We start from the raw sequence: 27,338 nt of genomic DNA, 5'->3' as shown, positions 1-27,338 counted from the left end.
CCCGAGGCTTACGTCATGCGCCTGGGACGCTCCCGGCGGTGAGCCCACCGGCTGGAGGCGCCTCTCCCGGCGCGGGAGCCGCAGACCCCCTGACCCGCGAGGCGTGGCGAGGTCTGGCGGGCTGAGCTCGGAGGCCGCCCCGCTCCCGCCCCCGCGCACGACTGACCGCGGGCAGCGCGGCGAAGCTGCGGCGCTGGTGACGCGCGCGTCCTCCCTCCTCCGCCTCCCCCCGCCTCTCTCCGGGCGGCGCCGTCTGGTGACGTCGGGGGCATGATGGCCGCCGCGAGGCCGGGAAGGTGAAGGTGAGAGGGCGAGCGCGCCGCGCGGGTGGGGACGCGCCAGGCCCGGCCCGGCGAGTCCTGAGCGGCGCGGCGGGGACGCTGGAAGGCCGGGGGGTCGGGAGCCGGGCAGGCGGGCGGCCTCGCCGCGGAGGGGGGTCCCCGGAGGGTCCTGGGCGCCCCGCCCTCGCATCCTTCGCGGCCGCGTCGCCGTGTCGCCTCCAGCCTCCTGAGCGGCGTCCGCCTGCCGCGTCCCCTCAGCTCGCGGGGGCCCGCGCTCGCCCCCGGCCCCGGCCCCGGCCCCTGCCCCTGCCGGCCTCTGCGCCCCGGGCGGGGGCGGCCCTTGTCTGACGCCTCCGCTGAAGGTAAAGCCCCTGCAGGGCAGGTGCTGCTGGGCGCGTCCCTAACCGGGCGCGTCCCTAACCGAGCTGCCCGGCTGCCGCCCTCGGACCGACCCTGTGTCGCCCTCCTCCTGCCACTTCTGTCGCCTCCTCCCAGAAGAGCCTCAGAGGATCGCCCTCCCGACCTGCGAGGGTGCAGGAAGGCGGCTCCACCGACTCAAAAACCAGCGCTTTGCGGGGGGCTGACCGCAGGGTCCTGCTCGGCCGCTGTTAGCAGGCTCTTGCGTTCCTTTTTTTTTAAAGGATTCTAAGCTTCTGTTTGCCCCAAGGAATCGAAGATTAAGTGAGATATTTCATAGCATCTAGCACACATAGTCTTTCACATGTATTTTTTTTTAATTAAAGATTTTATTTATTGTTTTTATTTATTTATACTTATTTATCTAGATTTTATTTAGATTTTTATTTATTTTATTCATTTTATTTATATTTATAGTATTTATTATTTTTATTTATTTATATTTTATTTATGTTTTTATTTATTTTACTTATATTTACTTATTCATATTTATTATTTTTATTTACTTATTTATATTTATTTTATTTATTCACTATTCTTATTTACTTATATTTATTTTATTATTTTTGTTTATATTTACTTTATATATTTAGATTTTTATTTATTTTTTCATTTTCATTATTTATATTTATTTTATTTATATTTATTTAGATTTTTATTTATTTTATTTATATTTATTTTATTTAGGGATCCCTGGGTGGCACAGCGGTTTGGCGCCTGTCTTTGGCCCAGGGCGCGATCCTGGAGACCTGGGATCGAATCCCACATCGGGCTCCCAGTGCATGGAGCCTGCTTCTCCCTCTGCCTGTGTCTCTGCCTCTCTCTTTCTCTCTCTGTGACTATCATAAATAAATAAAAATTAAAAAAATTATATTTATTTTATTTATATTTATTTTATTTATTATTTATATTTATTTTATTTCCTTATTTATTTATTTTCTAATTTATTTATGATAGTCACACAGAGAGAGAGAGAGAGAGAGGGGCAGAGACACAGGCAGAGGGAGAAGCAGGCCCCATGCACCGGGAGCCCGACGTGGGATTCAATCCCGGGTCTCCAGGATTGCGCCCTGGGCCAAAGGCAGGCGCTAAACTGCTGCGCCACCCAGGGATCCCTATTTTATTTATTTATATTTTTATTTACTTATTTTATTTATATTTATTTTATTCATTTGTATTTGTTTATATTTATTTTGTTACTTTTATTTATATTTAGTTCTTTGAATTTTTATTTATATTTATTTAATATTTTCATTATTTTTATTTATTTATATTTATTTTTTTATTTAGATTTTTATTTATATTTATCTTATTTTGTATTTGTGTATCTATCTATTTATTTATTTAAAACACAGAGAGGCAGAGACACAGGCAGAGGGAGAAGCAGGCTCCACGCAGGGAGCCCAACATGGGACTCAATCCCAGGACCCCAGGGTCACGACCTGAGCCAAAGGTGGTGCTAAACCGCTGAGCCACCTGGGTTGCCCCACACCTAGTCTTTCAATAAGTTCTACTTTTCTTCCTCCCCCCCCCCGCCCCCCCCCCCCCGGCCTCAGTTTCACAATCCTCAAGCCCAGTCTTTGTCCCCCTGCACTACCTCCTCTCCTCTCCTCTCTCGACCTGCCTTTACTCGACCTGCCTTTACCCAGAGCTCCTGCTTCCCACCAGCACATGGCTGACCACGTGTGTGTGCATACGCAGGATTGTCCCCACCTGTGTGTTGTGTTTTTCTCCAGGGCACTTCCTTCACATCCTATCCTAGTGCGGCCAATGACTAAGCTTCCCTCGGGGATGAGTTTGTTTGGCTTCCAACGTGATTAAACATGTTTTGTGCGCTTTTTCAAACATGCTGCTTGTTGACATGCTCCTTTTCCTTTCCAATAAGTCAGAATTGGTGGAGTCAACACAATCAGTAGTCAACCTCAACCTGAGACACCGGAAAGAAGATAACTCAGATTCTTATCGTCATTTTTGACTCCAGCATACCCATGATGCCCAACCTGTGAAGGTCTCTCACTATCTAAAAAGTAAGTGGTGGCTGTGACATCTGGCGCCCTGGATCTGGGTTGAATGGAAAGGGGTGTGCTCTGCTGGCCACCCAGTGGCACATATCTTGGATGGGGTCATCTTTGCACAGAGTTGGAGTTTTCCAATCTGTGTTGAAAAAAAAAACTGTATGTCTTTTCTACTTCCTGGAGGATTTCACTGGTAGTGGAGAGAGCCTGTTTAAAGATTGACAGTTCAAAACGTGGCTGGAATCTTTGGGCTCCTTGAAGTTAGTCTCTGTCTCCCTTGTTCTCTGCTATACTGGCTCCTCCCTCCCCCTCTCTGCCCAGCAGAGACTGGCTCCTTATCACAGCTCTGCTGGGAGTCTGCTCCGCTCCCTTTACCCTGTATACTCTTTTGTTTCAATTTCTCAGCTTCTCCTCTGCTCCAGTTGTGCCAGCAGACGATCCGTGGACCTATTTTATTTTCCCTGCTAGGAGTTGCTGTGCATAAAACTGGGTAAGGAGGTGGTGTGGATTCAGGGACTATGCTTGGGATCCAAACACACCATGCAGTGAATTTTGTTACTGCTATTCCCACGTGCAAGACGCCTAATACTCCTCAACTAATAGCCTAGGTCGAGGTCAAGCTTTTTTTCAGTTGAGAATTGGGTTTGGTTCTGGTCTTAGGTTAACATCTGTTAATAACCATGCCCCTAACACTTTCTTGGGGGCGGGAGAGGGAAAGTACCAGGATGAATGAGGCTTTCCCCAAAGTATGTTCCTCAGGATTTAAAAAACTGTTACATAGAAGAAAAGTTCCTTTGGATACATTTGTGAAATGTTGCATTAAATACAGTTAAGCTAGTGTCTTTATAACAGGCCTTCCTTTCCAAAGTCTTTGCTTTGGTCATGTGCTCTGATGGAGGCCGACCATGGTATATAGTGTTTTATAAATTTTTTCTACTATGGAAAAACTAGCAAGTCTATAAATTTTTACCTGTAGCATTGGGTGTACTACATTTTTGTGGACCATACTATGGGAAATGTTTCTGTAAACTATCAGAAACCATGACTTGAAGAGTATTTTGTGGCTATCACAACAGCTTGAAGCATGCCACATAATGTATAGCTGATAGTAGAGGTACTCTGACACAGCTGGCCCCGGGGGACTGGCCTCCACATGCCTGTGGTGAGCCCTGCCCTAAAGTAAGGCCCATCAGGGCTTCCCAGAGGAGGAACAGGAACCCAGCTGCTTCCTACCACTCTGTAAGGATAGGAAGCCAGCAGGCAAAGCCCCAAGATAGTGGGGACCCTGTCTTGGCTTGTGTGTGCGTATTCTGGAACTTTGGTCCATCTGTGCATGTATGTATGTCCAGCTTGCTCTTTGAAGGATCAGATTTGGAATATGAAAGGTTCAACTCTCTTGATTCCCTGAGCTCCAAACACTAAGAAACAGATGATTCACCAAAAGCTGCTCTTTGAGAAAAAAGTAGATTTGTGTATTCCAGGGATGGAAGGGTAAGAAGGCACTCCCAGTAAGGGGCAGTCACTAACTCACCCATGTCTCTCTCAGTTGTGGAGGAAGAAAGTGGAAATGGAAGTAGGTCACGACTCTGTCAGACTTTCTGGTAACTCATTGGGTAGATGAGGAGACAGTGTGATTAAAAAACCCAAAAGTCTGGTAAGGTTGCATGTCCTTCTTGGAGATGTCAGGGAAGGCTTCACAGAGAGCGTGACACTAGAGTTGGGTCTAGAAGGATAATAGGAATGCCAAATGGGTGAAAAAAGAGGATTCCAGGCCAGAAGCAGCAACACAAACACAGAACCTCAGCTTGGGAGTTAACCATGCCAGGGAAATCAGACTGTTTGGATGGGTTGGAGGTGGATCCATGAGGGAGGGCCAGGGCACGCTGCTGCAGGCCGGGGAGTGGTGAGAGCAGGTTAGCTTCTGGACTGGTGTGACTCCAAGCAGATCATGTAACCTTGACCCACCAAGCTTTGACCAATGTGCGTGCCTTTGAATCTTACACTTACTAAATACTAACGTTTTTGGGTCTATATCCTTTGGGCTTGGCAACAATGACCCAGAACTTGAAAACACATGCTTCTAGTTCCCTGATCTCAGGGAACTTTCTGCCTGCCAGCAAGTTGCTTCTCAGGCTGGGCCCTGCAGATCCTCAGCCCTGAGCAGACCTGTTTACTGGATTCCCTATGGCAGTGGTGGGGGAGCCCTGGGTGTGTTGGTGGTGATGTCTCTGCCCTTCCCCAAAGGCTGGGTATTTGAGGGGAGAGTCATGTGATCTTGCTAGTGGAGTTTTTCTTGTTGCTTTATAACACGTGAAACTACCTGTAACTAGGTACCGTGTCTCCTCAGTCTGCGTGGCGTCACACTTGTCATGCACGTGAAGAATTCCAGGCTCTGAGGTTAAATAACCTGCTCAAGTTTATGTGGCCAAGAAGGAGGACAATTTGATCCTAGCTCTGTCTGATTCCACAGTCTCCTCTACAGCTGTATCGCACCCTATCCTGTACCCCTTTTCTTTTCCTTTTGATGCTTTCCTCTTTTTGCACTCGTCCCCTGTTTCTTTGAGAGTCTCACCTGCGGGGCCATGTGAAGCCTGATTTCAGTGCACTCTTCAGCTTTGGAGGAGCCAGTGGTGTTTCTTCCCAATTCCTCTTCTTTCACGTGACCTCAGAAGTCCATGACACATGACCTCCTCCCTAAGAAAATCAGTTGTGAGTTTTACTGAGGAGGAAGGTAGAAATGGACATACAGTTATTTCTCTCTCCTGTCTCCCTAGAAAGCATTAAGGAAGTAATTTGTAGGTTTAGGTGAAATGTTGTTATTTCCCTGTGGGTCTGTCTACTCTGTGGGATGATTTTTTTTTAAATTTTATTTATTTATTCATGAGAGGCAGAGAGACACAGAGAGAGGCAGAGACACAGGCAGAGGGAGACGCAGGCTCCCTGTAGGGAGCCCGACGTGGGACTGGATCCCGGGTCTCCAGGATCACACCCTGGGCTGAAGGTGGTGCTAAACCGCTGAGCCACTGGGGCTGCCCTCTGGGATGATTAAATCCTGAGAGCCAGTTTTCAGTTGTTTTACACTTTCTCTAGATGTTCTTTCTGCTTCTCAGGCGCTTGTTCAGTGACCTTTGGCACCCTTGGGAGATTTCTTGTGTGTGTCACTCGTGAGCCTCCTCATCCCAGGTGCAGTGAGTGCTGAGTGCTGGCTCTGACAGCTGACGTGCTGTGACGGGAGCGGCTGGGGAGGAAGTGGCCCACAAGAATTTACTGGGTGTGGAACCATAGGACCAGGCACACGCAGCTCTGCACACTACCCCCATCCTTGGAGGAGCCTTTGCCCTTTGACATCCAGGATCTGAGGGTTCTGCAGGAGCAGGCACTTGCGGGAGCAGAGATTACCAGCCACCTTCTCTGGTCTGTTTGCCTCTCTGGAGTTTGACCAAAGATCTCTAGAACTTTGGAGTTAAGCTTCACAGCCCCTAACATATCACTGCTATTTGAAAAATATGAGCCCTAAAGATGTGTGTGTGATCAAGAGCAAGAGAGCTACCTCCCCAGAAACAGACTGCTGAGAAGCAGGTGTTCTTAGTGGTTGTCATAGAATGGTGGTGGGGTTATGGATTTTTCCTTTGGTTTCTACATTTTCTAGAGGGTACACGTTTATAATGAAAGAGACTGATAACATGTTTTTAAGTAAACAGCAGAAGTAGACCTCTGTCACTTGAGCATCACCCATCCTTGTCCACTCCCAACCACCATTAAAAATGAAAACAAAAGACTGTTAGGAATTAGGGCCATCGTGACCTGGACAGCACACTGGCCAGGGGAGTGTGTTGGGGGTCATGGACCTTGAGTGTCACTTTGCTCTCACTGTTTTTGGTATTCAGTGCTTTCTCTCAGGTGCGTGATGTGTAGGAAAGAAGTGAGATTTTAGTCACGCTTTTCTGCCTAAGGCTGAGAGGTGGGCTCTCCGTGTGTCCCTTCCTGATTTCTGCCTGGCCCTCTGAGGGGGTGCGGGCAGGGCCTGCCCCTGGTCAGTAGGTGAGGATCAGCCAGCCCAAGGCCTCAATGCAGGGCCTTGGCTCCAGCCGAGTGCCTGTACCCTGTGACAGGGAAACTGCCCACAGGTTCTCAGCGGTCACATCCTACTCTCATCTTGCCAACCCGGGTCTAGTCCTGGAGGGCCCGTGCTCTTGGTGGTCCCCAGAGCTGGCCCCAGACCTCCCACTGCACCTTGCCGCGGCCCTAGCGGAACGTCCGCGCTGGGTGTCCCTGGCTTCCCTCACACTGTCTTCTTTTGCAGCGCGATGTCCCTGCTTTTCCCCCGGTGCAACTCCATCGTCACAGTCAAGAAGGACAAGAGACACATGGCTGAGGTGAATGCTTCCCCACTCAAGCACTTCGTCACTGCCAAGAAGAAGATCAATGGCATTTTTGAGCAACTTGGGGCCTACATCCAGGAGAGCGCCACCTTCCTTGAAGGTGAGACAGGCAGCCTGCTCGGCCAGGCGCACTCATCTCTCAATTTCCAGATTTAGGTGGGAGGATTTGGGGGTGGGGAGGTAGAGCCTGGCTGTTGGGGAGCTCCTGCCCAGATAGGTTGTCACCTTCAGGATTGTTCTGCTCTTGGAATCGGGTAGGATTGGGCTCCAGGGAGATGGGGCCAGAAAAACAAGGGACCCGTCATTCAGGAATTCTGTGCCATTGAATCGTGAGGGGTAGGTGACTCTTAACCCACGTAGAGGACAAACAGACAGGGGTTTTGAGACTTGCTCAGTACCAGCAGGTGACACAGCAGAGCTTTACTGGGTGTCTCTGACTCCTGAACCCAGGTGTTTTCTCTGGCCTGGTTCTGGCCACCATGCATACCAGGCCCTGTGTGGGCATTGGTTGTCCCTGACCAGGGTGTTCTTTCTCTGGTATTTATAGTCAGTGGGATCATGCATCGGAAACTTGCGTCACTGGCACCTTTTCCACTAGTTTCTAATTTGAGTGCAGCCTCTAGTCCCTGCTCGATCAGCGGAGGAGGGCGGGGTCCCGAGGCTCCAGTCAGTCGATTGCCAACAGCAGCCCCTGGCTTTCTCAAGCTCCCTGTCTAGAAGGCACACATTGGCTCCTGTGTCTGCGATTGTCAGCAAAGACCTGGTAGCTGAGTCTCATTTGCCCTTGGTTTCCCTGTTTGTGAAGGAGGCGCTCAGGCGAGACTGGGGCTTTCTAAGTTCTAGTCTACACAACTCTCCAGGTTGGGTGGAAATGCCCTGGGGACACACTTCACCCTCCACTTTCTCCTAGAGAGTCTTGGCTTCTGGTTGGTTGGTTCACATGACGGGCCGCTTCTTAAGGCTCCCTTACAGCAGAAAGGGGGTACTTCCAGGCCAATGGTCTGAGTGTTTGTAGCCCCCCAAATTCACATGTTGGAATTCTAAGACCTAATGGGATGGGGTTAGGAGGTGGGGCCTCTGGGAGGTGATTAGGTCATGGTTGGGGGCGCTCATGAGTGAGGTTAGTGTCCTTGTAAATGAGACCCCGCAGAGTGCTCTAGCTGCCTTCTGCCACATGAAGGTACCGCGGGAAGTCTGTGACCTGGGAGAGAGCCCTCACCCCAGTAGGCTAGCGCCCTGATCTGAGACTTCCAGCCACCAGAACTGGAAACAGTACATTTCTGTTGTGTATGAACCCCCCAGTCTGTGGCATTTCATTAGAGCAGCCTGAGCAAACAAAGACTGAGAATGGACTCTCTATGTCCTGCCTAGCGTTGTGCTTGATGCAAGAGAAGGCGTTCCCTACGTGTTTCCTAATTCAAAAATCTGATTTTTAAAGTTACAAGATTGGTAGTTGAAATTATTCCAGTTCATTAGCCATTTATTTGGAGCAGCTCAGGTGTGCCTGGCACTGCATGGAGAGATGGGGGAGACCAGGCCACTCCTCCAAGAGCCCAAGCTGACCACTGGTGCTGCTCTGAGCCACTTCCTGAGGTGGTGCTGTGGATGAGTATGTGCTTAATGAGGGTGTTTCTGTGCTGGCATCAGGAGTGGGTGTTTTGATTGAATATGAGGCCTCTCCTGTTGGAGGGAAGGAGCTGGAGTGCTCCTGAGACGTGTTTAGGACTGCCCTGGCCAGGGGAGGGCGTAGTGACTGCCTTGGGACTGGACTCTAAAAACTAGTCAGTGTACTGGCTGTTTCTTTTAGGTGTGACCACATGCTTAAGAGCCCAGCTCCTTCCGGGTGCATTCCAGAGGCCTCGCCCCTGTGCCCTTAGGTGGGAGGAATGTTGATGGTCTGAGGCTGAGGTGACCAGTGGACCTGGGAGGCCTTGTTGCTTTGGTCACTTCCTTTCATGGCATCATGTGGAGGAGACTCACTGGGTGGTCCCTGAGTGCCCCTTGTCAGCCCAGTGGTTCACAGCTAACCTAATCTGCCTGGGCTGCCGTGACAGAAATATCACATAGGAGGTAGCTTATCAACAAGAGAAATTTACTTGTCACAGTGGTGGAGGCCGGGAAGTCCAAAGTCAGGACACTAGCAGATTTGGCGTCCAGCGAGGGCTACCTTCCCGGACTGCTGTCTTTCCTCTGTACCGTCCCTGGTAACCACATGGCAGGAGTTAGCAAGCTGTCTGGGTCTCTGATACCAACACTAGTGTCAGTCATGAGGGCTGCACCATCATGACCCGTTCCACGGCAGGGGCATAAACACCCAGGCCATTGAGCAGTGAGCGTGTTCCAAGGGGCCAGACACCCATGTACGTGGGCCAGCCTTCCTGGTGTGAGTACTAGATGGGATGGGGCAGGATCTTGCTCAGTTGTTCCCATCATCTGTTCATCTGCCTATCAAGGCCACTGGGAAAAAGCAGTGAAGTGATCCCAGTACCTGTTAGTTTAGCCAGTATTGTGCATCTGCTAAGTGCTGGGACCACACGGGAGATGATGCAGGTGAGCTTGACAGTTACATCATGGTGAGGTAAGCAGAAGGTGGAAGAAGTACAGCGTGCTTTGGGAGCACAAACAAGGAACCTGACTCAGGCTGGGGAGAGCCAAGGAGGGCTTCCAGGGGCTGTGCAGTCCATGCTAGGCTCAAGGCTAAGTGAGAGTAAGCCAGAGCACCTCAAGGTAGTGGATCCGTGCAGGGAGGGGTTGGGGTGCACTGAGCAAAGCCCGGAGTAATGGGGAGGCAGCATGGCGAGGGTGGGGACATGGTGAGGTGCCATGTGAGATGGGGCTGGTGAGAGGCCTGGCTGGAGCAGTAAACAGGGTCTTGCGAAGGTGCACGGGCTCCCAGTCCTGGTTCTGCCATTTTAAAAAGTGTGTGACCGGGAAATGACAAGGAGTGAGTGAGACTGTGTTTGGAAGGTGATGAGAACAGTGCCTGGTAGGTAGTGAAACTGTGTTCGTTAAGTGAAATACATACAAGTGATTGGCAGTTAACATTCGAGTGTTTACTTTCTGTATTTTGTTCATTTAATCTTTGCAACAGTGGTAGGAGGAAGGTACTCCTGTTGTCTTTAAGAGTCAGGAGACTAAAACGCCAAAAGGTTCATGCCTGAGGTCGCAAAGCTGGAGGAGGGGAGAAGCAGTATTTCCCTTGCACTGACACCCAGGCAGTCTTGCTTCCAGGCCTTGTTCGGAACTGCTAGGCTGCAGCCCCACAGTAGGGATTCGGCCTTTGGCAGGCGATGGCAGGGAGTGCTGGTCTCTGAGGCCTGCAGGCTTGTGATTGTGGAACTGCCTTGACTGTGCGGTAACTCATTTTCAATCTCAACCCCCAGACACCTACAGGAATGTGGAACTGGACCCGGTTACGACAGAAGAACAGGTTCTGGACGTCAAAGGCTACCTGTCCAAAGTGAGGGGCATCAGTGAGGTGCTGGCCAGGCGGCACATGAAAGTGGCTTTTTTTGGCCGGTGAGTCTGTGAAGCCCTCACAACTTCTTCCTGGCTGGACAGAGAGGGGGCACTTTGGGATATTAACCTCTTACCAGGCATGAGGTTTGTAAATATTTTCTTCTGTTCCTAGGGTTGTCTTTTTACTCTGTTGTCTGTGTTCTTTGATGCACAGAAGTATTTCATTTTTATGTAGTCCCATTTATTCTCTTTTGCCTGTACTTATGGTGTCATATCCAAAAATTTGCTTAATTCAGTGTCTTGAGGCTTTTCCTGTTTTTTTTTTTTTTTTTTTTTTTTTTAACATTTTATTTATTCAGGAGAGACACAGAGGGGTAGAGACACAGGCAGAGGGAGAAACAGGCTCCATGCAGGGAGCCCGACGTGGGACTCGATCCTGGGTCTCCAGGATCACACCCTGGGCTGAAGGTGGCGCTAAACTGCTGAGCCACCCTTGGCTGCCCTTTTCCTCTGTTTTTTTCCAAGAATTTTATAGTTGTAGTCAACTGATCTCCTTGTTACACTTTGAGGTCTAGTAGATACTAGAGGTCTGGAGTGTTTCCTGCACCCCTGAGCCGTTCTGCAGTTCTCAGCAGACCCTGGGTATCCTGTAGTTGGAACTAGGCTCTGACACGGTCTTCCTGGAGGGAGCATCAGATCTTATAGGTTAAGGGCCCAGTCCCACAAGACTGGCCTCCTTTCTGATGCTGTTGGGAATCCTGTGCTTCTCTCTCATTGGCGGTACAGTGGACCTCCCTGTGACTCCTCAAGTTTGGTTAATTTGCTAGAGCCACTCACAGAGCTGAGGACGCACTGACTTATATTTACTGGTTTGGTATAAAGGACACAGAAGAACAACTTGATGAAGAGGTACACAGGGTGACGTCCAGAAGTACTATGCTCCGGGCATGTGGATGCCTTCATCAACCTTGAAGCTCATCAAACTTTGTTCAAGATTTTTTATGGAGTTGAATCCACAGCCCCCTTTCCCTGAAGTTGGTGTGTGGGGCTGAAAGTTCCAGTGCTCTCATTTGGTCTTTCTGGTGACCAACCCATTTTGAGAGTAGGGAGCCACCCTTGATCTGCTCATCAGCATAGGCACAAGTGTGCTCAAAAGGGGCTCCCACGAAAGGCAAAAGACACTCCTGTCACTTAGGAAATTCTAAAGATTTTCAGAGTTCAGTGCCAGGAATGGGTGATAAAAAACAAATACGTTTCTTATTTTATCATAGTGCCTTCAAAAAAGTTAAAATCTAACATAGGGAGAAGGCCCCTGGACAGGTTGGATGCCATATACACACAGGCGTTATCTGAGGAGTAGGCACTCTGCCTAATGACTCTTCAGGGAGAGAGGGCAGGGATGGGGCAGAGAGAGAGAGAGAGAGAGAGAGAGAGAGAGAGAATCTTAAGCAGGCTCCATGACCCTGAGATCATGACCTGAGCCAAAACCAAGAGTCCGATGCTTAACCGACTGAGTCTCCCAGGTGCCCCTAGCCAAGAGGGTTTTAAAGGGACAGGGGTCATTCATCAGTGAGAAGGTGTAGGGGCCTATAACATTTTCTGATTCTGTGTAAATATAGTGGTGCCTGTTTACAGCTTTCAGTGCTCAAGGGTTATGCAGGAGGTCTAATGCCTGTTCTGTGACGTGTCAGGGCTCTCTATTCTCCTACAAAGGGAATGTATGATTTATAGATAGGCAAGGAGGGTTGGTAAATCAGTCACATGCACTTAGGAACCTCTATTAAAGGTCACCATGCTAGGGATGCCTGCGTGGCTCAGTGGTTGGGCATCTGCCTTGGGCTCAGGGTGTGACCCCAGGGTCCTGGGATCGAGTCCCACATTGGGCTCCCCACGGGGAGCCTGCTTCTCCCTCTGCCTGTGTCTCTGCTTGTCTCTCTCCATGTCTCTCATGAATAAATAAATAAAATCTTGAAAGTAAAATAAAATAAATAAATAAATAAAGGTCACCATGCTCGTTATGAAGATCAACGTGGCCCTGACCTCAGGTGTGGTCCTCCACTCCTCGGGGCTGTCATTTCTACAACCTCGTCTCAGAGATGTGGCCCTCACTTCACCGGAAGGTAGAAGAGGGGTGTGACTGGCGAGAGCGCTCCAGTCATCTCCCCAGTTGTGACAGTTACCCTGGGGACTGAAGTGTGGGGCTTCACATGTGAGAAGGAACATGATGAGAGAAGAGCAAGAAAATAGGCCTTTGGTGGAAAGCCAGGGATGTTGGGGTCATTCAGCTCAGGTCATTCAGACTGAGGAAGGCCGCCCCAGGGATGAGCCCGTGGTTTCCAGTAGAAACCAAGGGGGTTCCCCTTTAGAGGTGCACAGGTCGTGTCCACGGTGATGCCAGGGGCTTACAGCGGCCGGCGGACTCCAGGAGTGGTTTGGTGTCTGCGTGCTGGGGCTGCTCAGCGGGAGCCGCTAGCAGGGAGGCTGCCGTGATGAACCAGCACAGCGCAGGCACCGGCCAGAGGCATTTGTCCACCCGCCGCTCTGCCTGGCTGGGTACTGGTGCCCCCACAGAGAACGAGACTTTGGGCTTGGGGGCCGGCAGCCTCGCTGTGGGAGCCTGCAGTGCCGGAGCTTCCCTGATGGCCCGTATCCCCTTCCAGGACGAGCAACGGGAAGAGCACCGTGATCAATGCCATGCTCTGGGACAAAGTTCTGCCCTCTGGGATCGGCCACACCACCAATTGCTTCCTGCGGGTCGAAGGCACAGATGGTCATGAGGCCTTCCTCCTCACAGAGGGCTCGGAGGAGAAGCGGAGTGTCAAGGTGAGGGTGCCGTGGGGGTCCCCACCAGCTGGAGTGCACAGCCCTGGGCGTGCTGGCAGCCTTGGAGCTTAGACCAACCAGGACGTCCCTTGTGACCCGGCCATCGGCAGCCCCTGGGAGATAGCGGTGCCCCCCATGGAGGGAGGTGGGAAGCCCTGTTGGAGCTGAGCTGTCAAGGAGGTGCCAGGGATTCAGAGAGGCTCAAAGACCCTGAGCACCGGGAGTCAGGAGGCCCCAGTGCCTTGCGTGATGCCAAGCAGAGGGGCTGGCCCCTTCCTCTGCCGTGAAGAGCACCTGTGCCCCGTTTCCGGAGCGGTTGCTAGACAGTGGTTCTCACTCTGGCTCTGATTCTGAATCAACAGCTAGTGGCCTGTCCGTGTTTATTTTCTGAGAGCCATTTGCTTTCCTGTTTGGGGCCAGATGTTGCTTTCAGTTCATAAAGAGCTCATCAGTGCCGAATAACCGCAGCTTTAGGACAACATCCAAGAAAGAAGTTTGAGAGAGGAGTGAAGAATAGTGGTTTCAGACTTTCAGCTCCCAGCTCTTGGCTTTTTTGTGTGAAATGGAAAAAGGTCAGGCTGCAGTTGGGCTGCCGTACCGTGCGTGCCAAGCTGCACGGGCAGCCTCCTGCCTGGCGACTTCCTCAGCCCTGAGCTCTCTTCCTTTCCCTCCTCCCCCATTAGACTGTGAACCAGCTGGCCCATGCCCTTCACCAGGACGAGCAGCTGCACGCTGGCAGCCTGGTGAGTGTGATGTGGCCCAACTCCAAGTGCCCGCTTCTGAAGGATGACCTTGTACTCATGGACAGGTAAGAGGGAAAGAGCCTCCCTGGGGTCCAAAACGGGCAGTCCCCAGGTCTCTGTTTCTGTGTCATCCGGGCCAGGGTCCCCAGGGCCTGTCATTGCTTAAACAGACTGCTTTTCAGACTGGCGCAGCCAGGTCCTCCTGTCCACTGGATCTCCTGGGGGCTGGTTACTGTATCCATTGCCATCACTGCGCTGGAGATGTCCCAGTGATGGTCTGTCAAGAGGTGGGGTGGCGCCCAAAAGTTAAGCAGGGTCTCAGCCTCAACCCAATGTTGGTGCGCTGTTAGAGGTGGGAGCTGGTGGTGGTGGGGTCCAGTGGTATTCTGCGTCTCTTGAAGGAACACTTTGGGGTCGGGTTAAAACTCCTCTGGGAAGTACAGCACTATAGTGCTTATGGGACTCGCGTGCAAAATTTTATCTTAATTGTGTATTTCCAGGGTAAAGTTACAAATGGTTATTTTTTTTTCTTAAAGATTTTAATTCTTTATTCATGAGAGAAGCAGAGACATAGGCAGAGGGAGAAGCAGGTCCCCCTCAGGGAGCCCGATGTGGGACTCGGTCCCAGGACCCCAGGGTTACGACCTGAACCAAAGGCAGATGCTCAGCCACTGAGCCACCCAGGCATCTCCACAAATCATTGTCTTTAAAAGTGGCATGGAGATGGAACAAAACATTTTCAAACCATCCAGAAGGGTATGAAATGAAAAGTAAATATCCTTCCAGTAAAGGTCAGGCCGGGTTGCCCTGAGATCTGTGGCTTTGTACCCCTTTGCCTGGCTGCCCTTGGGCCTGTGCAGAGCAAGAATAAGGCCCCGTGTGTGAGCCTGATGACAGTGTGCCCACCACCCCTAGCCCTGGTATCGATGTCACCACGGAGCTGGACAGCTGGATTGACAAGTTTTGCCTGGACGCCGATGTGTTCGTGCTGGTGGCCAACTCAGAGTCCACCCTGATGCAGACGGTAACCCCTCCTCCTCCTCTTCCTGTGCCCCAGAACCCAGCTGAGCGGGAAGGGGGGCGTGAGGCTCACAGGGCCTTGGCCGCCAAAACCCCTCCTACACTGAGGTCTTTCCCCCATCAGGAGAAGCAGTTCTTCCACAAGGTGAGTGAGCGCCTGTCCCGCCCAAACATCTTCATCCTCAACAACCGCTGGGACGCGTCTGCTTCGGAGCCTGAATACATGGAAGAGGTTGGTGGCTCTTTATTCGCCAGTCTGGGGAGTGCCGCCCGTGTGTCTGCCCAGGGCCTCTTCCAGCCTGTGACTGAGTTCACCACCAGGGATTTCCCCTGCATTCCCTGGGGTCCCTGTGGTGTCCTCTGAAGGCTCTGAGAACGCTCACGCCACTTCCCCCGTTCCCCTCCCCGGCTTCCTCTACTCTTGAGACGGCTGCCATCCGGGTCTGAAAAGCGTCCGCAGCACGTCAGCAGCTCCCTTGTCTGAGGCCGGTGCTCACTTCGGTTCATAAAGAATGAATCGCAGTAGAACAGGCTCAGCCTTCGGTAGACAGCCAGGAAAGAAGCTAGGAGGAGGAGCGGAGAATACTTGATCCTCCCTGACTGTTCATAATTCTTTACTTGTTCTGTGTGGAAGGAAAGGGAAGAGACGGGAGTGCTAGATTGGTGACGGGGGATGAAGTGCACAGCCGCCAGCTGACGCCAGGCAGTGACTGGGATGCTCCTCGCCTGAGAGGTGGATGTGACACAGTTGTTGAAAGGAAGAAATGGGCTAACGAGGAAAGCAGCTGGCAGGAGAACCCTGGGATTTCAGAGCTAGAAAGGATATTCCAGTGGTGGCGCCCACTCATTTCATATTCGAGGCCCTGGGAGGACTCGGCTTGGCAGGATGGAGCCCAAGGTTAGGTTCCTTTCCTGGAACCTGGCTCATGGGTTCCTTTCCTCCTGGGGCAGCACAGTGAGACCGTGTGCTGGTTCTCACAAGGGGCAGTTTGGGGCATATTTAAGCCTTTCTTTTTCCTTTTAATTTAATTTTTTTTTTTTTTTTTTTAATTTTAGAGAGAGCACAAGTGGTGGGGAGGGGCAGAGGGTGAGGAGAATCCGAAGCAGACTCCATGCTGAATGTAGAGCCCAATGTGGGGCTTGATCCCAGGACCCCGAGATCATGACCTGAGCCCAGCTCCAGAGTCGGATGCTTAAGCGACAGAGCCGCCCAGGCGCCCCGCATGTTTCAGCATTTCTGCTTCTATTTGCATGAAATAGTTGTGGCAGCCTATACCCCAAGGAGCCCCTGTCATGTGGCTTTTGGGGACCGTGGTGGCTAGAGAACTGACGGTGGGAGATGAGGTCGTGTGTGTGTACATTTGGAATAGTGGACGTGACTCTATTATATTACGTGTTCTTTAGAAGAAAGGCACAGGGGGCTGTGGGCTCCGTCAGGAGGGGCCCACCGGCACCCCACCTGGTCTCAGCCATCCGCTTGGGCCTCAGGTGCGGCGGCAGCACATGGAACGTTGTACCAGCTTCCTGGTGGACGAGCTGGGTGTGGTGGACCGAGGCCAGGCCGGAGACCGCATCTTCTTTGTGTCTGCCAAGGAGGTGCTCAACGCCAGGATCCAGAAGGCCCAGGGCATGCCCGAAGGAGGTGACCCTCGAACGGACTTCCTTTCCCCTGATGTTTAGGCTAAGTCTGCTTCTAGAAGCTGGTTCTGAGAGTGAGGCAGTAGGAAGAGCCTTGAGCAAGAAGCTCTTTGCTTCTTGGCCACTGTTTTAAGCCCTGTGCCCCGTCTGCTTGACTTTGGGGGATTTCATCCCTTGCCCCAGTTACCTCCGGACTCACGTGGTGCAATTCTCCTAGGGGGCGCTCTTGCAGAAGGCTTCCAAGTGAGGATGTTTGAGTTTCAGAATTTTGAAAGGAGATTTGAGGTGAGTCCTTTGATTCCGGTATCTGGTTATTCTGTGCCTCCCCGGCGCCCACCAGCCGTGTCCCTGGTGGTGAACGCCAGAGCTTGGGCCGTGGCTGGTGGACCCTGGTGGCCTCTGCCTCCTCAGCACCTCTTGTCTGTCCCAGGAGTGCATCTCCCAGTCGGCAGTGAAGACCAAATTCGAGCAGCACACAGTCCGGGCCAAGCAGATTGCGGAAGCGGTGCGTCTCATCATGGATTCCCTGCACATAGCGGCACAGGAGCAGCGGTAAGAACCGAAGGTGGTGTACCCACGGGGGGCAGTGCTGGGAAGTGATCGCCTCACCCCCGCCTGCGGACGGGCCGGCAGAGCCGAGTGCCTGGGTTGCCACCAGGCCTAGTTGGATCCATGAAGAGGAGCCTGGTGAAGACAGCCTTCGGGTGTCTGGCTGTCCCTCGTGGTTCCCTGAAACGCTGCCCCACAGGCACATGTGGAGGCCTCAGCGTGGCACCACACTGAGCACCACGGCATTTCTCAGAGCTTAAAGCAGGACAAATTTGTAATTTTTAAAAAAGATTTTATTTTATTTTAAGTAATTTCTATACCCATTGTGGGGCTCAAACTCAGAACCCGGAGAATAAGAGTTTTGTGCTCCACCAACTAACTGAGCCAGCCAGGTGTCTCCTCCAGGATTTTTCTTTGTTCTTTTCTTTTCTTTTCTTTTTTTTTTTGATATTTATATTAGAGAGACAAAGAGGTAGAGGGAGGAGCAGAGGAAGAGAGAGAACCTCAAGATAACTCCCTACTGAGCATGGAGCCTAATGCACAGTTCGATCTCATGACCCAGAGATCATGACCTGAGCTGAAATCAATAGATGCTCAACCGAGTGAACCCAGGTGCCTCACCCAGGACACTCATTTTATAAAAATAACCTTTTTTTGTAGAAATTAAAATTTAGGAAAATAGAGAATAACATGAAACATCTTGCTTCCTTCAATGTTTGCTTTATATTGTTTTAAATTAAGAAAAAACCCATTAAATACCTTTCAATTCTTTAGCCCCTACCCCACCGTCATCCTGCCCATTCCTCAGAGGCAAGCACAATTTGGTGTGGATTTGGTGTGTAGCCATCATCCATTTAAAAAGTGCTTTTACATAAACTCTGAAGAATCTGTAACGCTGCTTGTATGTGCTTTAAATACGCAGACGTCCTGTTGTCCTGGACGTGCTGGTGCACCTTGCGTTACTCTCTGCTCAGCATTGGTTTTGCCTCCTGCCCTGCTGATTACACAGAGTTGGAGTTTATCACTGTGAACTGGCATAGAGTATTCCCTTGGGACTATACCTCATTTTAAGTTTTTTTCAAATTTAATCTCCAGACCCACCCTGGGGCTCACAACCCAGAGATCAAGCATTGGATGCTCCACTGACTGGGCCAGCCAGGCACCCCTCCCGTGGATTGCTTTTTAGATTCTGTTATTTTCCTATTGCAAACCCTGCTGCTGCTGTGGGCACCAGTTTACGTGTCCGCTTGTGCACGTTTGTAAGAGTCTGTCTGAGATTAACTCCCGGAGGTGGAACTGTTCATCTCAGGGTGTGCGCATTTTCAGTTTTACCGTGTTTTCCTTTGTCGTTCTCTGCGTGTGTTCCCAGTCCCACCAGCAGCGTGTGCTGGGACTCTGCTTTCCCCGAGCCTCGCCTGCACTTCAGACTCGGTGACTTTGTCAGGCTTGTGCCTATGTAGAGTAGTACCTATTTTTTAAATTTCATTTCCCTGATGACTAGTGGGGCTGAGCTTTCTGTTTTCCTATGTTAACGAGCAGAACTTGTTGTAAGCCCCCTGAAAGCACCCGCCCCACCTGCCCCACCTCTCCCAAGTTGGAGGGAGTTGGGAGGACCTCCGAGTGCGTGGCTGGCACCTGGGAAGGGCAAGAGCGCATCTCTGGGCATGAGTGTGAAACTGCTGAGGCCACAGCAGGGCCACACGCAGGCTTCCCGGTGTCCCCTCACTCCTCCACGTGGCTGGGAGGGGACCCGCTCTTGAAACCGCGTGCTTCCTCTCAGGGTTTACTGCCTGGAAATGCGGGAAGAGCGGCAAGAGCGGCTGAGGTTCATTGACAAGCAGCTGGAACTCCTGGCTCAGGACTACAAGCTGCGGATTAAGCAGATCACGGAGGAGGTGGAGAGGCAGGTAAGGATTGCTGCTCCGGGGAGAGTTGGGCTCCAAGTAGCGTCCAGGGTGCTGGGAAGGCGAAAGAGTACACGCGTCCTCATCCTGGGGCCTCTCAGCCTTCCAGAAGGAAGTTGTGGCCCTGACTCGGGCGCATAGTGCCCCCCACCGCCAAGGGCTCCCTGGTCCGTTGTGTGACCCAGGGCAAGTCCTCGTCCTCTGGGCCTCCCATCTGTAACATCCCTTCTCCCTGCGAAGCTGCCCTGCCATCAGTGAGCTGAGGAGCCTGCCGGCTCTCGGGGAAGCTTGTGCGGTGGGTGAGAATCGCTCAGGCTCTCCTGGTGCCGCAGGACGGATCCACGTCGCCCTCCAGCCCGAACGGTGCGCTTTGCTGTCCCGCAGGTGTCCACTGCGATGGCGGAAGAGATCAGGCGCCTGTCTGTGCTGGTGGACGACTACCAGATGGACTTCCACCCCTCCCCAGTGGTCCTCAAGGTCTACAAGAACGTGAGTCTTCGGGCAGCCGGTGTTCTGGGCTCGCTTCTGTCCCTTTTGTCCACTGGGTGGGATCACCGCGTAGGACAGTGATTCAGGGTCCCTCAGCCAGGGCGGCAGGACCCGGGCTTCCCTCAGCACTCTGAGGTCATCTGCAGGGGGCGGGCTGACAGCCTTGGGTTTCCTTGTCCCTTGGCTCCTCAGAAGGGACTCCCGAGGTGGGGTTGCTTCTCTTAACCTCTCCCTTCCTGATTCAGGAACTGCACCGCCATATAGAGGAGGGACTGGGCCGGAATATGTCCGACCGCTGCTCCACGGCCATCAGCAGCTCCCTGCAAGCCATGCAGCAGGACATGATAGGTCAGTGCCTGGGGGCTGGCGGCCGGGGCCTTTGGGATGCCCCGAGGCCCGCTTTGGGGTCCAGTCCTCAGAATGATTCCCTTTCCTTGTCTGTCACCTTTGACAACGAGTTAGTTCAATACGCTCGGGTTCTTGGGGTGTGTTGTGCTTTCAGTCCCCACAGGGAGCCGTCTGGGGTTACCCTGTGGGACAGTCACAGGCTGAGGTGTGGCCAGGCTTTCAGTTCACACGGGGCCTAAGTGTCAGCAGGTGTGGAGGGCCCTGGGGAGGGTCACTTGCAGCCCCACGAGCCCACTCTTCGCACACCGTCAGCACCCTGGGCGGTGGCTGGCACAGCCTCTGTTCCGAGGCCGGGCACCGGTGTGGCCCAGGGCTGAGCTGACGTGGCTTCTCCTCATCTCCCTTCCTGACAGATGGTTTGAAACCCCTCCTTCCTGTGTCCGTGCGCAGTCAGATAGACATGCTGGTCCCTCGGCAGTGCTTCTCCCTCAGCTACGACCTGAACTGTGACAAGCTGTGTGCTGACTTTCAGGAGGACATCGAGTTCCATTTTTCTCTCGGGTGGACCATGCTGGTGAATAGGTTCCTGGGTCCCAAGAACAGCCGCCGGGCCTTGATGGGCTACAATGACCAGGCAAGCAGTGGCCCTCACCCTGGGATTGCTGGAGGCCCGTCTGCACCCTGCCTGCAGAAACCGGGACCGGTTTTTTGTTTTTGTTTTAGATTTTATTTATTTGATAGCACAAGTGGGGGGTGTGGGGAGGAAGAAGCAGGCTCCTCACTGAGCAGGGAGCCCAAAGGGGGCTCGATCCCAGGACCCCAGGGTCATGACCTGTGCTGAAGGCAGACACTTAGCTGACTGAGGCACCCCGACGTGCCCACAGGGATCGCTCTGAAGGGGGTTCCCTGCCATAACAGCCATGGCACCTGTGCTGCCAAATTTTGCCACAAATCAGTCGAGTTTTACCCTAAGCACTGATATTTATGAAACTTAAAACATTAGCTAAACTTATTATGTATGTAAGTATTAGATGTGGAAGTTTTAGGTTTATCTGCATAACATGTTTCTCAATTTAGATCTTAAACCACTCGTGTCCACAGCACTGAATTACTGTGTGTTCTGCTCCTGGTGCACGTCCTACACTTTGGGGGCTGGCCAGTGCTCCCTTGGGGCTGGCGCATCTGTCATGAAGCCTAAATTCTTCCTTGCTGCACACAGAGCTTATTTTTATTGCCTTTTGGAAATTGAAGAGCCGCGCTGTGTCCCTGTTCCCGGACACCTGGCCCTGAGGCTCACCAAGTGTTCTTAGTCCTCCTGTCATGTCTCTTCAGGTGCAGCGCCCCATCCCTCTGACGCCAGCCAACCCCAGCATGCCCCCGCTGCCGCAGGGCTCCCTCACCCAAGAAGAGCTCATGGTTTCCATGGTCACCGGCCTGGCCTCCCTGACGTCTAGGACCTCCATGGGCATTCTCGTTGTCGGAGGCGTGGTCAGTGACAGGCCCACCTGGGAAGGCTGTGGGCAGGCGGGCAGGCAGGCGGGGGCTCCTGCTTTGGCTCAGTGCGTCACAGTGGGCGCGGAGCATTTTCACGTCCACCAGCGACTTTTCACTGTGGTCTCACAGGTAGCTGTGTAGAGCTGTAGACTAAGCTTTAGTGTGTATCTGTTGACTTCTTTTGGTCTCAGTCCACTAATGTGACGATTAGACAGCACCAGTCCCAGAGGAGGACAACCTTGCATAGAGTTAGGATTGGAACTGTGATCTCAAGCCGTGTTTGTCCCCAGCAGGGCCTGCACCACACAACAGTCAGGGAAGAGACTTGAGAAATGGACAGACCGGGGTTCTAGAGAGATGGGTGTGCCCAGGACTTCTCTTTGGAGGGGACGCCAAGAGCAGAACTTAAAGGGTTTAGGACAAAGAGCCCAGGCTGGGCTTTGAACCCTTGCCTGTCTCCTGGTTTTCTTGCCCTTCCTTTTCCACTCGAAGGCCTGAGATCGCAGGCTGCCTTCTTGATAACTGGGGTGCTCCCCAGTCCTGACCCGAAGACACACAGAGGCCAGAGTAGGTAATAACACGTTGAGCTTTCCTGACAACATGGCCTTGCTCTTTTTGCCATGGTTTTTAGAGCTACACATTGGTGGCAGGTGTGGCGGTAACAAAACTGCCAGGAATTGTACTCCATTTGGAAGGCTGCAGTGGGACAGATCTGGGGCCCCTTGCCCTCCTCTCTGTAGCTGGTGCATGCTGTGCTGCTTTGTTCATGGGCAATGACCTAGCAGAGGTTTGGTAGGATGTGGGTCCCTATTGGTCATGTGACCCTTTTAAATATCCTGTTTTACCCAAACAACCCTGAGAGTTGGGTGAAGAGCATTATGCATCTTTTGGGAAGATAGGTTGTTAAAAACTTGCCCAGGTGTCAACCAGGATTAGACAGGCAGCACTGAAGCCGTGATTTTTGGCTTCACATCCACTGCTCTTTGACCGTAACCACACTGCCTTGAACCAAAGCATCATAGACCAGGCCAACAGAAGCCACCCACTGAGCAACGAAATGCAGAATGCTTGTCAGTGTTGTCGGGACGGAATGTCACTTTACAGCATGCCTGCATTCGTCTTTAAGAATTCTGAGTGGGTCCATGCTTCTGGTCCTAACACCACTTCCCTACCCCCCACCTTTGCACAAGTCATGTCATGTGGCCAGCACTGAGTTACCCTTGTTTCTGAACTGGGGGACTTGGGAAGGTCCTGGCTGTGGCAGGCTGAGGGGATGGGCAGGAGGACGGCAGAGAGTCTGCGTCAGCTCATCCCTGTGCCTCTGCAGGTGTGGAAGGCGGTGGGCTGGAGGCTCATCGCCCTCTCCTTTGGGCTCTATGGCCTCCTGTATGTCTACGAGCGTCTCACCTGGACCACCAAGGCCAAGGAGAGGGCCTTCAAGCGCCAGTTTGTTGAGTATGCCAGCGAGAAGCTACAGCTCATCATCAGCTACACTGGCTCCAACTGCAGTCACCAAGTCCAGCAGTGAGTGGCCCCCCCAGTGCCCAGGGACTAGTGCCACCTCCTGTGGTTCAGGATTTCCCTCTAGCTTTCCTGTGGACCTGGCCTGGAAACCTTCAGGTCCCGAACATCATCTGCCCCTGGCCTTGAGCTGTGCAGTGTCGGCTCTGGGACCAGGGACGGGGAGAGGGGTCTGTCTGGGGTCACCTTATGTGCTGGGTTGGGACCAGGTAGGAAGGAAGGAGGCTACGGGAAGAGCAGGGACGTTACTTGTGGCATTTATTAAAGGTGATCTGGAAGGGCTTGGTTTATAGGTATTGCTGTGAGCTGCTGAGCCATGGCCCTGCCTTCCTGGCACAGCTCTGGGCAGCTGGGGCTGGATTGCCTGGCCTGGCTGCTAGAGGGGAGTGCTGGCTTGCCTGCCTTACATCGCTGTGTGGTCAGCCCCTTTTTAGGCACCTTGCCCCCAATTTTCCATTTTCTCTGTGAACCCTTGGAAATAGATGCTGTTTGCATTGGCGTCTCCTTTTTCCAAATGGAGAAATTGCACCTGGAAGAGTAGTCTCTTTCCCCCTCCACTGGGTGATGCACAGCAGAGCTGGGATCTGAATCCTGGACTGTTGTGCCCAAGCCAGGGTGCTCCTGGCTGTCCCGATGGTGCCGATGCTGTGCGTGTGGTGGTTGTGACCTGCACGGTCTTGGCAGGGGTGGGGAAGTTTCTGCGGAACTGGGATGGTATGGGGCCGAGCTGCCAGTGGCTGACACGTGGGCTGGCTGCTGCCCTGCACTCGCTTGGGTTTAGCCAGTGCCGTGTTCTGCAAAACAGCCTTGTGGACCGGTTGATCCCGATTCCCTCTCCCTCAGGGAACTGTCTGGGACCTTTGCTCATCTGTGCCAGCAAGTCGACGTCACCCGGGAGAACCTGGAGCAGGAAATTGCTGCCATGAACAAGAAAATTGAGGTTCTCGATTCACTCCAGAGCAAAGCAAAACTGCTCAGGTGAGGCTGTCCTGGGAGGCCGGGGGGCTCTGGTGTGCCGCTGGGCACAGTGGGTGCTCCGCTGCTTGTCTGTCTTGGGTGTGGACGTGAACCTCATTATGTCAGGTGGCACACTGCTGGGTGCTGGATACGGCGCCAGCGCTGGAGGTCCAGCAGGATGTTGAGTCGCTGCCCTCCAGATGCTTGCAGCGGGGCCGTGTGGCAGCTGTGGAGGAGCCAGGCAGTGTGGTACCGTCGGGTTCCAGGTCACAGGCACCTTCTCCTTAGTGGCATGTGTCTGGCACTTGAGGGGTGCTGTGCCACTCAACCTCAAGGGCTCGCGTGACCCCTTTCCTTTTTCTAAAAGGGAAAACTGGGGCCTCCAGAAGTTAAGGAACTTGTTTGGGGTCCCGTAGGAGATGGTCAGGCCAGGAATAGGTGTGTGTGGCTCCAGCACTCTGTGACACTTTGCACGTTGATTGTCTTTCATTGTCTCCTGTGTACTCGGAACCCTGGGCTGGACCTGCTGCACGCTTCACTCCCAATTCCGTGGGAGCCCAGGGCCGGGGGCATGCTAGCATTTTTACCCACAGGAGAGCTGCGTAAGGTCCCTGGTGATGGGCAGGGCATGTGTTGGCACCCACATCCCCCCCCCGGGGGGGGGTCCCTGCTGAAAGTCAGTGCTTTCCTGGAGAGGATCAATCTCAGGAGCAGGAGGCCTGGGTTCTGGCCCAGGTGCTCATGTTCGGGCAGACTGCAGAGCTTTCTTAGGTCCCCTTGTTTTCATCTATAAAATGGAGCAAGATTTCATGATAGCCACAGAGCTGAACCTAAAAGTGGTGTGCAAAGGTCCTCGGCCCGCTCAGCCCCAGATAACATCAGTACACGGGGACCCTGTGCTTCCTGCCTCTGCCCCTGACGTCAGTGCCAACCCCTTGGCACATAGTGGACTTTCCCTCCCTCGCTGTGTGGATGTGCCCTCCCCGCCCACCAGCTGGGTCAGTCCTTTCTTAGGGACACGCGGAACGACGCACAGGGTGTGTGTGTGGTGGGGGCTGCCTCTGCTGCTGTCACCAACAGGGATGGGGTGAAGCCGTAAGGGCTGCAGATCCAGCAATGCAGCCGCTCTCCAAGAAGCAGGAAAACCTAGTTCCAGACAGTTCAGGGACTTGCCTGTGGTCAGGTGACCCAAGCGTGTGGCTTGAGGGTCCGAAGAGCTCGACTTTGGGCTCCAGTGCTACAGTGTGGCTGTAGGAAGTTATGTAACGTCTCTGGCCTCTTCCTCATCTGTGCAGTGGGAGCGATTGAGGCTCCACGTCATGGGAGCTTAGAACAGCCCTTGGCCTGTGACACTGTCACCTGTGATCGGCTCTGAGTGCCACAAAACACCCGTTTCTCTGCAGGAACAAAGCTGGTTGGCTGGACAGCGAGCTCAACATGTTCACGCACCAGTACCTGCAGCCCAGCAGATAGTGGGCAGCTGAGAGCCGGAGCCGCGTGGAGAGGGCGGTGCCGCCAGCGCTGTGGGCTCCCAGCAGCTCTCGCGCAGTTCCTGCCCGTTGCCGCCGCCCCGAGAACGAGAGCACCCCCCGTCTCATACCGTTTTGAGCCCTTACTTACTAGGTCTTCCCCCTTCGCCTGCTGTTGCAGGAAGACCTGGCTTGTGCCCCTAGAGGAGACTTGTAACGATGACCGTGGACAGCATGGTACAGGGAGTCGAGTGTCTGCTTTGTCAGGTGCGCTGGTGGAGACTCCCGCGAGTGCTTGACGGGGTCTGGGAACTGCCCGCACCGCAGAATGCCTGCTTGCTGTCACGCAGGCCCCCTCTTCCGCTGACACTACCGCCGACCCCAGCACCCCCGCCTGCCGCACACCCCAGCACACGCAGAGCAAGGCCGCCTTGGGGGGTTGAGTTCTTCCCAGGTTGCATAGGAACAAGTTCCATAAAGGCTGAGTCCATCGCAGGAAGGCTGTTGCCTGTGTGTCAGCCTGGCCCTTCCGCTTGCACGCTTCGCTCTGTCGGCAGAACATTGCAGACACGTCCTGGAGGTGGGGCCGTGGGGATTGTAGGCCAAGGCAGCCTTGTGCGGTGGGGCGGGTGACGCAGAGGTGCAGAGGTGACTGGCTGCAGGGTGGGGCCGCGTGCAGAGAGCTGCCGCTGGTAGCACGGAGCGGGGCTCGGCTTCCCTCTCACTGCATCCCTTGTTCCGGTCTCGCTCCTTAGCCCGTGTCATCTGGTTTTATTGTTGGTCAGAGATGGTTTGGTTCAAGGACGTTCAAGGATGTAGCAGAAGGAAGGATGGTAGAGGGAGGGGAGGTGGGGGTCGCCCAGGACAGGGTGGGGGGATGTGGGGAGGTGGGGGGTGGAATGTGGAGTCCATGGGGAACAGGGAGGGCTCGCCCCTGCCGCCCTTGGCCACCAGTCCTCTGGGCTGAGCCTCCTGTGCCTCCGCAGCTGCAGCTGGTGGGGGACGGCGTGGGAGGGCCAGCCTCCCTGCCTCCCTGCCCCCCAGAGCTCTAACTGACCCCCATCTGGGCCTCGTGTTGACTTTGAGAAATGTTTCCTGTTGAGTTTGGGATTGTTACTGGTTGGAGTGGGGGCAGGTTCCTGTCTCCACGGTGTTAACTGGGGCAAGCAGCCTTTGCAGTTCAGGTCAGAGAACTTCCTAGAAACCAGCAGGTCCTCTCTCCCAGAAAGAGGTGGGGCTCGTCCTCTTGAATCCCCCCGCCTGCCAGCTTCTGGGAAATGGGTTGGTGGCCTCTGCTCTCCGCCGGTGGCCACGCAGGTGGCATCCTCTCCAGGTGCCCGCTTGTCTCAGCCCTTGAGCGCACCTGCTGTGTGGGACACGTGCTGGACTCTGCCGAGACCGCTGCACGGCAGGGGGATGCTGGGAGCTTTTTGCCAGGCCCAGGTGGTGGTCACTTCAGTGTCAGGAAAAATCAGGGTCACACAATCCAGTGAATTTTGTGCTTTATCAGGGGGAAAAGAAATTACTTAAAAACTAAACATGAATTTTTTTGAATGTAGCCCCTGGGCAATAAATGGAATTTTGAGTTTCTTACACAGTAAGTAGGATGAAATGTTCCCCACTGAGGACAAGACTCCGGCAGAAGTGTGGCAAAAAGCACTTTAATTTAATGCTGCTAACTTTGTGTTTATGTTCCTTTGCTGGAGTGTGAGACCTGCTCGACACAGTGAGTTTCTTGTCTGATGTACTTAAGGTGACATACTTGCCTGAGTTACTCCTGTATCATTGCTGATAATATTGGAACTAAAATAAAACCTCGTTGGAAACAC

The 27,338-nt window shown here is 53.1% G+C and overlaps 1 protein-coding gene across 7 annotated transcripts; it reads left to right on the top strand.

Moving 5' to 3' along the window:
- Window positions 1-101: 101 nt before the first annotated feature.
- Window positions 102-27,338, top strand: MFN2 (mitofusin 2). 7 transcript variants are annotated; one of them, XM_041766431.1, is made up of 20 exons: window positions 102-302; window positions 2,588-2,725; window positions 3,119-3,203; window positions 7,017-7,195; window positions 10,479-10,614; window positions 13,215-13,377; window positions 14,061-14,185; window positions 15,036-15,144; window positions 15,265-15,372; window positions 16,629-16,782; window positions 16,996-17,063; window positions 17,209-17,330; window positions 19,108-19,234; window positions 19,616-19,720; window positions 19,966-20,068; window positions 20,482-20,702; window positions 21,401-21,556; window positions 22,890-23,086; window positions 23,927-24,061; window positions 25,444-27,338. In XM_041766431.1, the coding sequence occupies exons 4-20, from the start codon at window positions 7,021-7,023 to the stop codon at window positions 25,511-25,513; spliced, it is 2,274 nt and encodes a 757-aa protein (XP_041622365.1). In that variant the 5' UTR covers window positions 102-302; window positions 2,588-2,725; window positions 3,119-3,203; window positions 7,017-7,020; the 3' UTR covers window positions 25,514-27,338. The 7 variants fall into 7 exon arrangements, with proteins under 7 accessions (XP_041622365.1, XP_041622363.1, XP_041622364.1 ...); XM_041766429.1 differs by having other exon boundaries at window positions 2,584-2,725; XM_041766435.1 differs by lacking the exon at window positions 102-302 and adding an exon at window positions 309-643.

The sequence above is a fragment of the Vulpes lagopus genome, chromosome 8, assembly GCF_018345385.1.
Source record: "Vulpes lagopus strain Blue_001 chromosome 8, ASM1834538v1, whole genome shotgun sequence".
In the NCBI taxonomy this organism is placed as follows: Eukaryota; Metazoa; Chordata; class Mammalia; order Carnivora; family Canidae; genus Vulpes; species Vulpes lagopus.
Note: the sequence above shows the minus strand (reverse complement) of the source record. Positions and strands in the feature narration are given on the sequence as shown.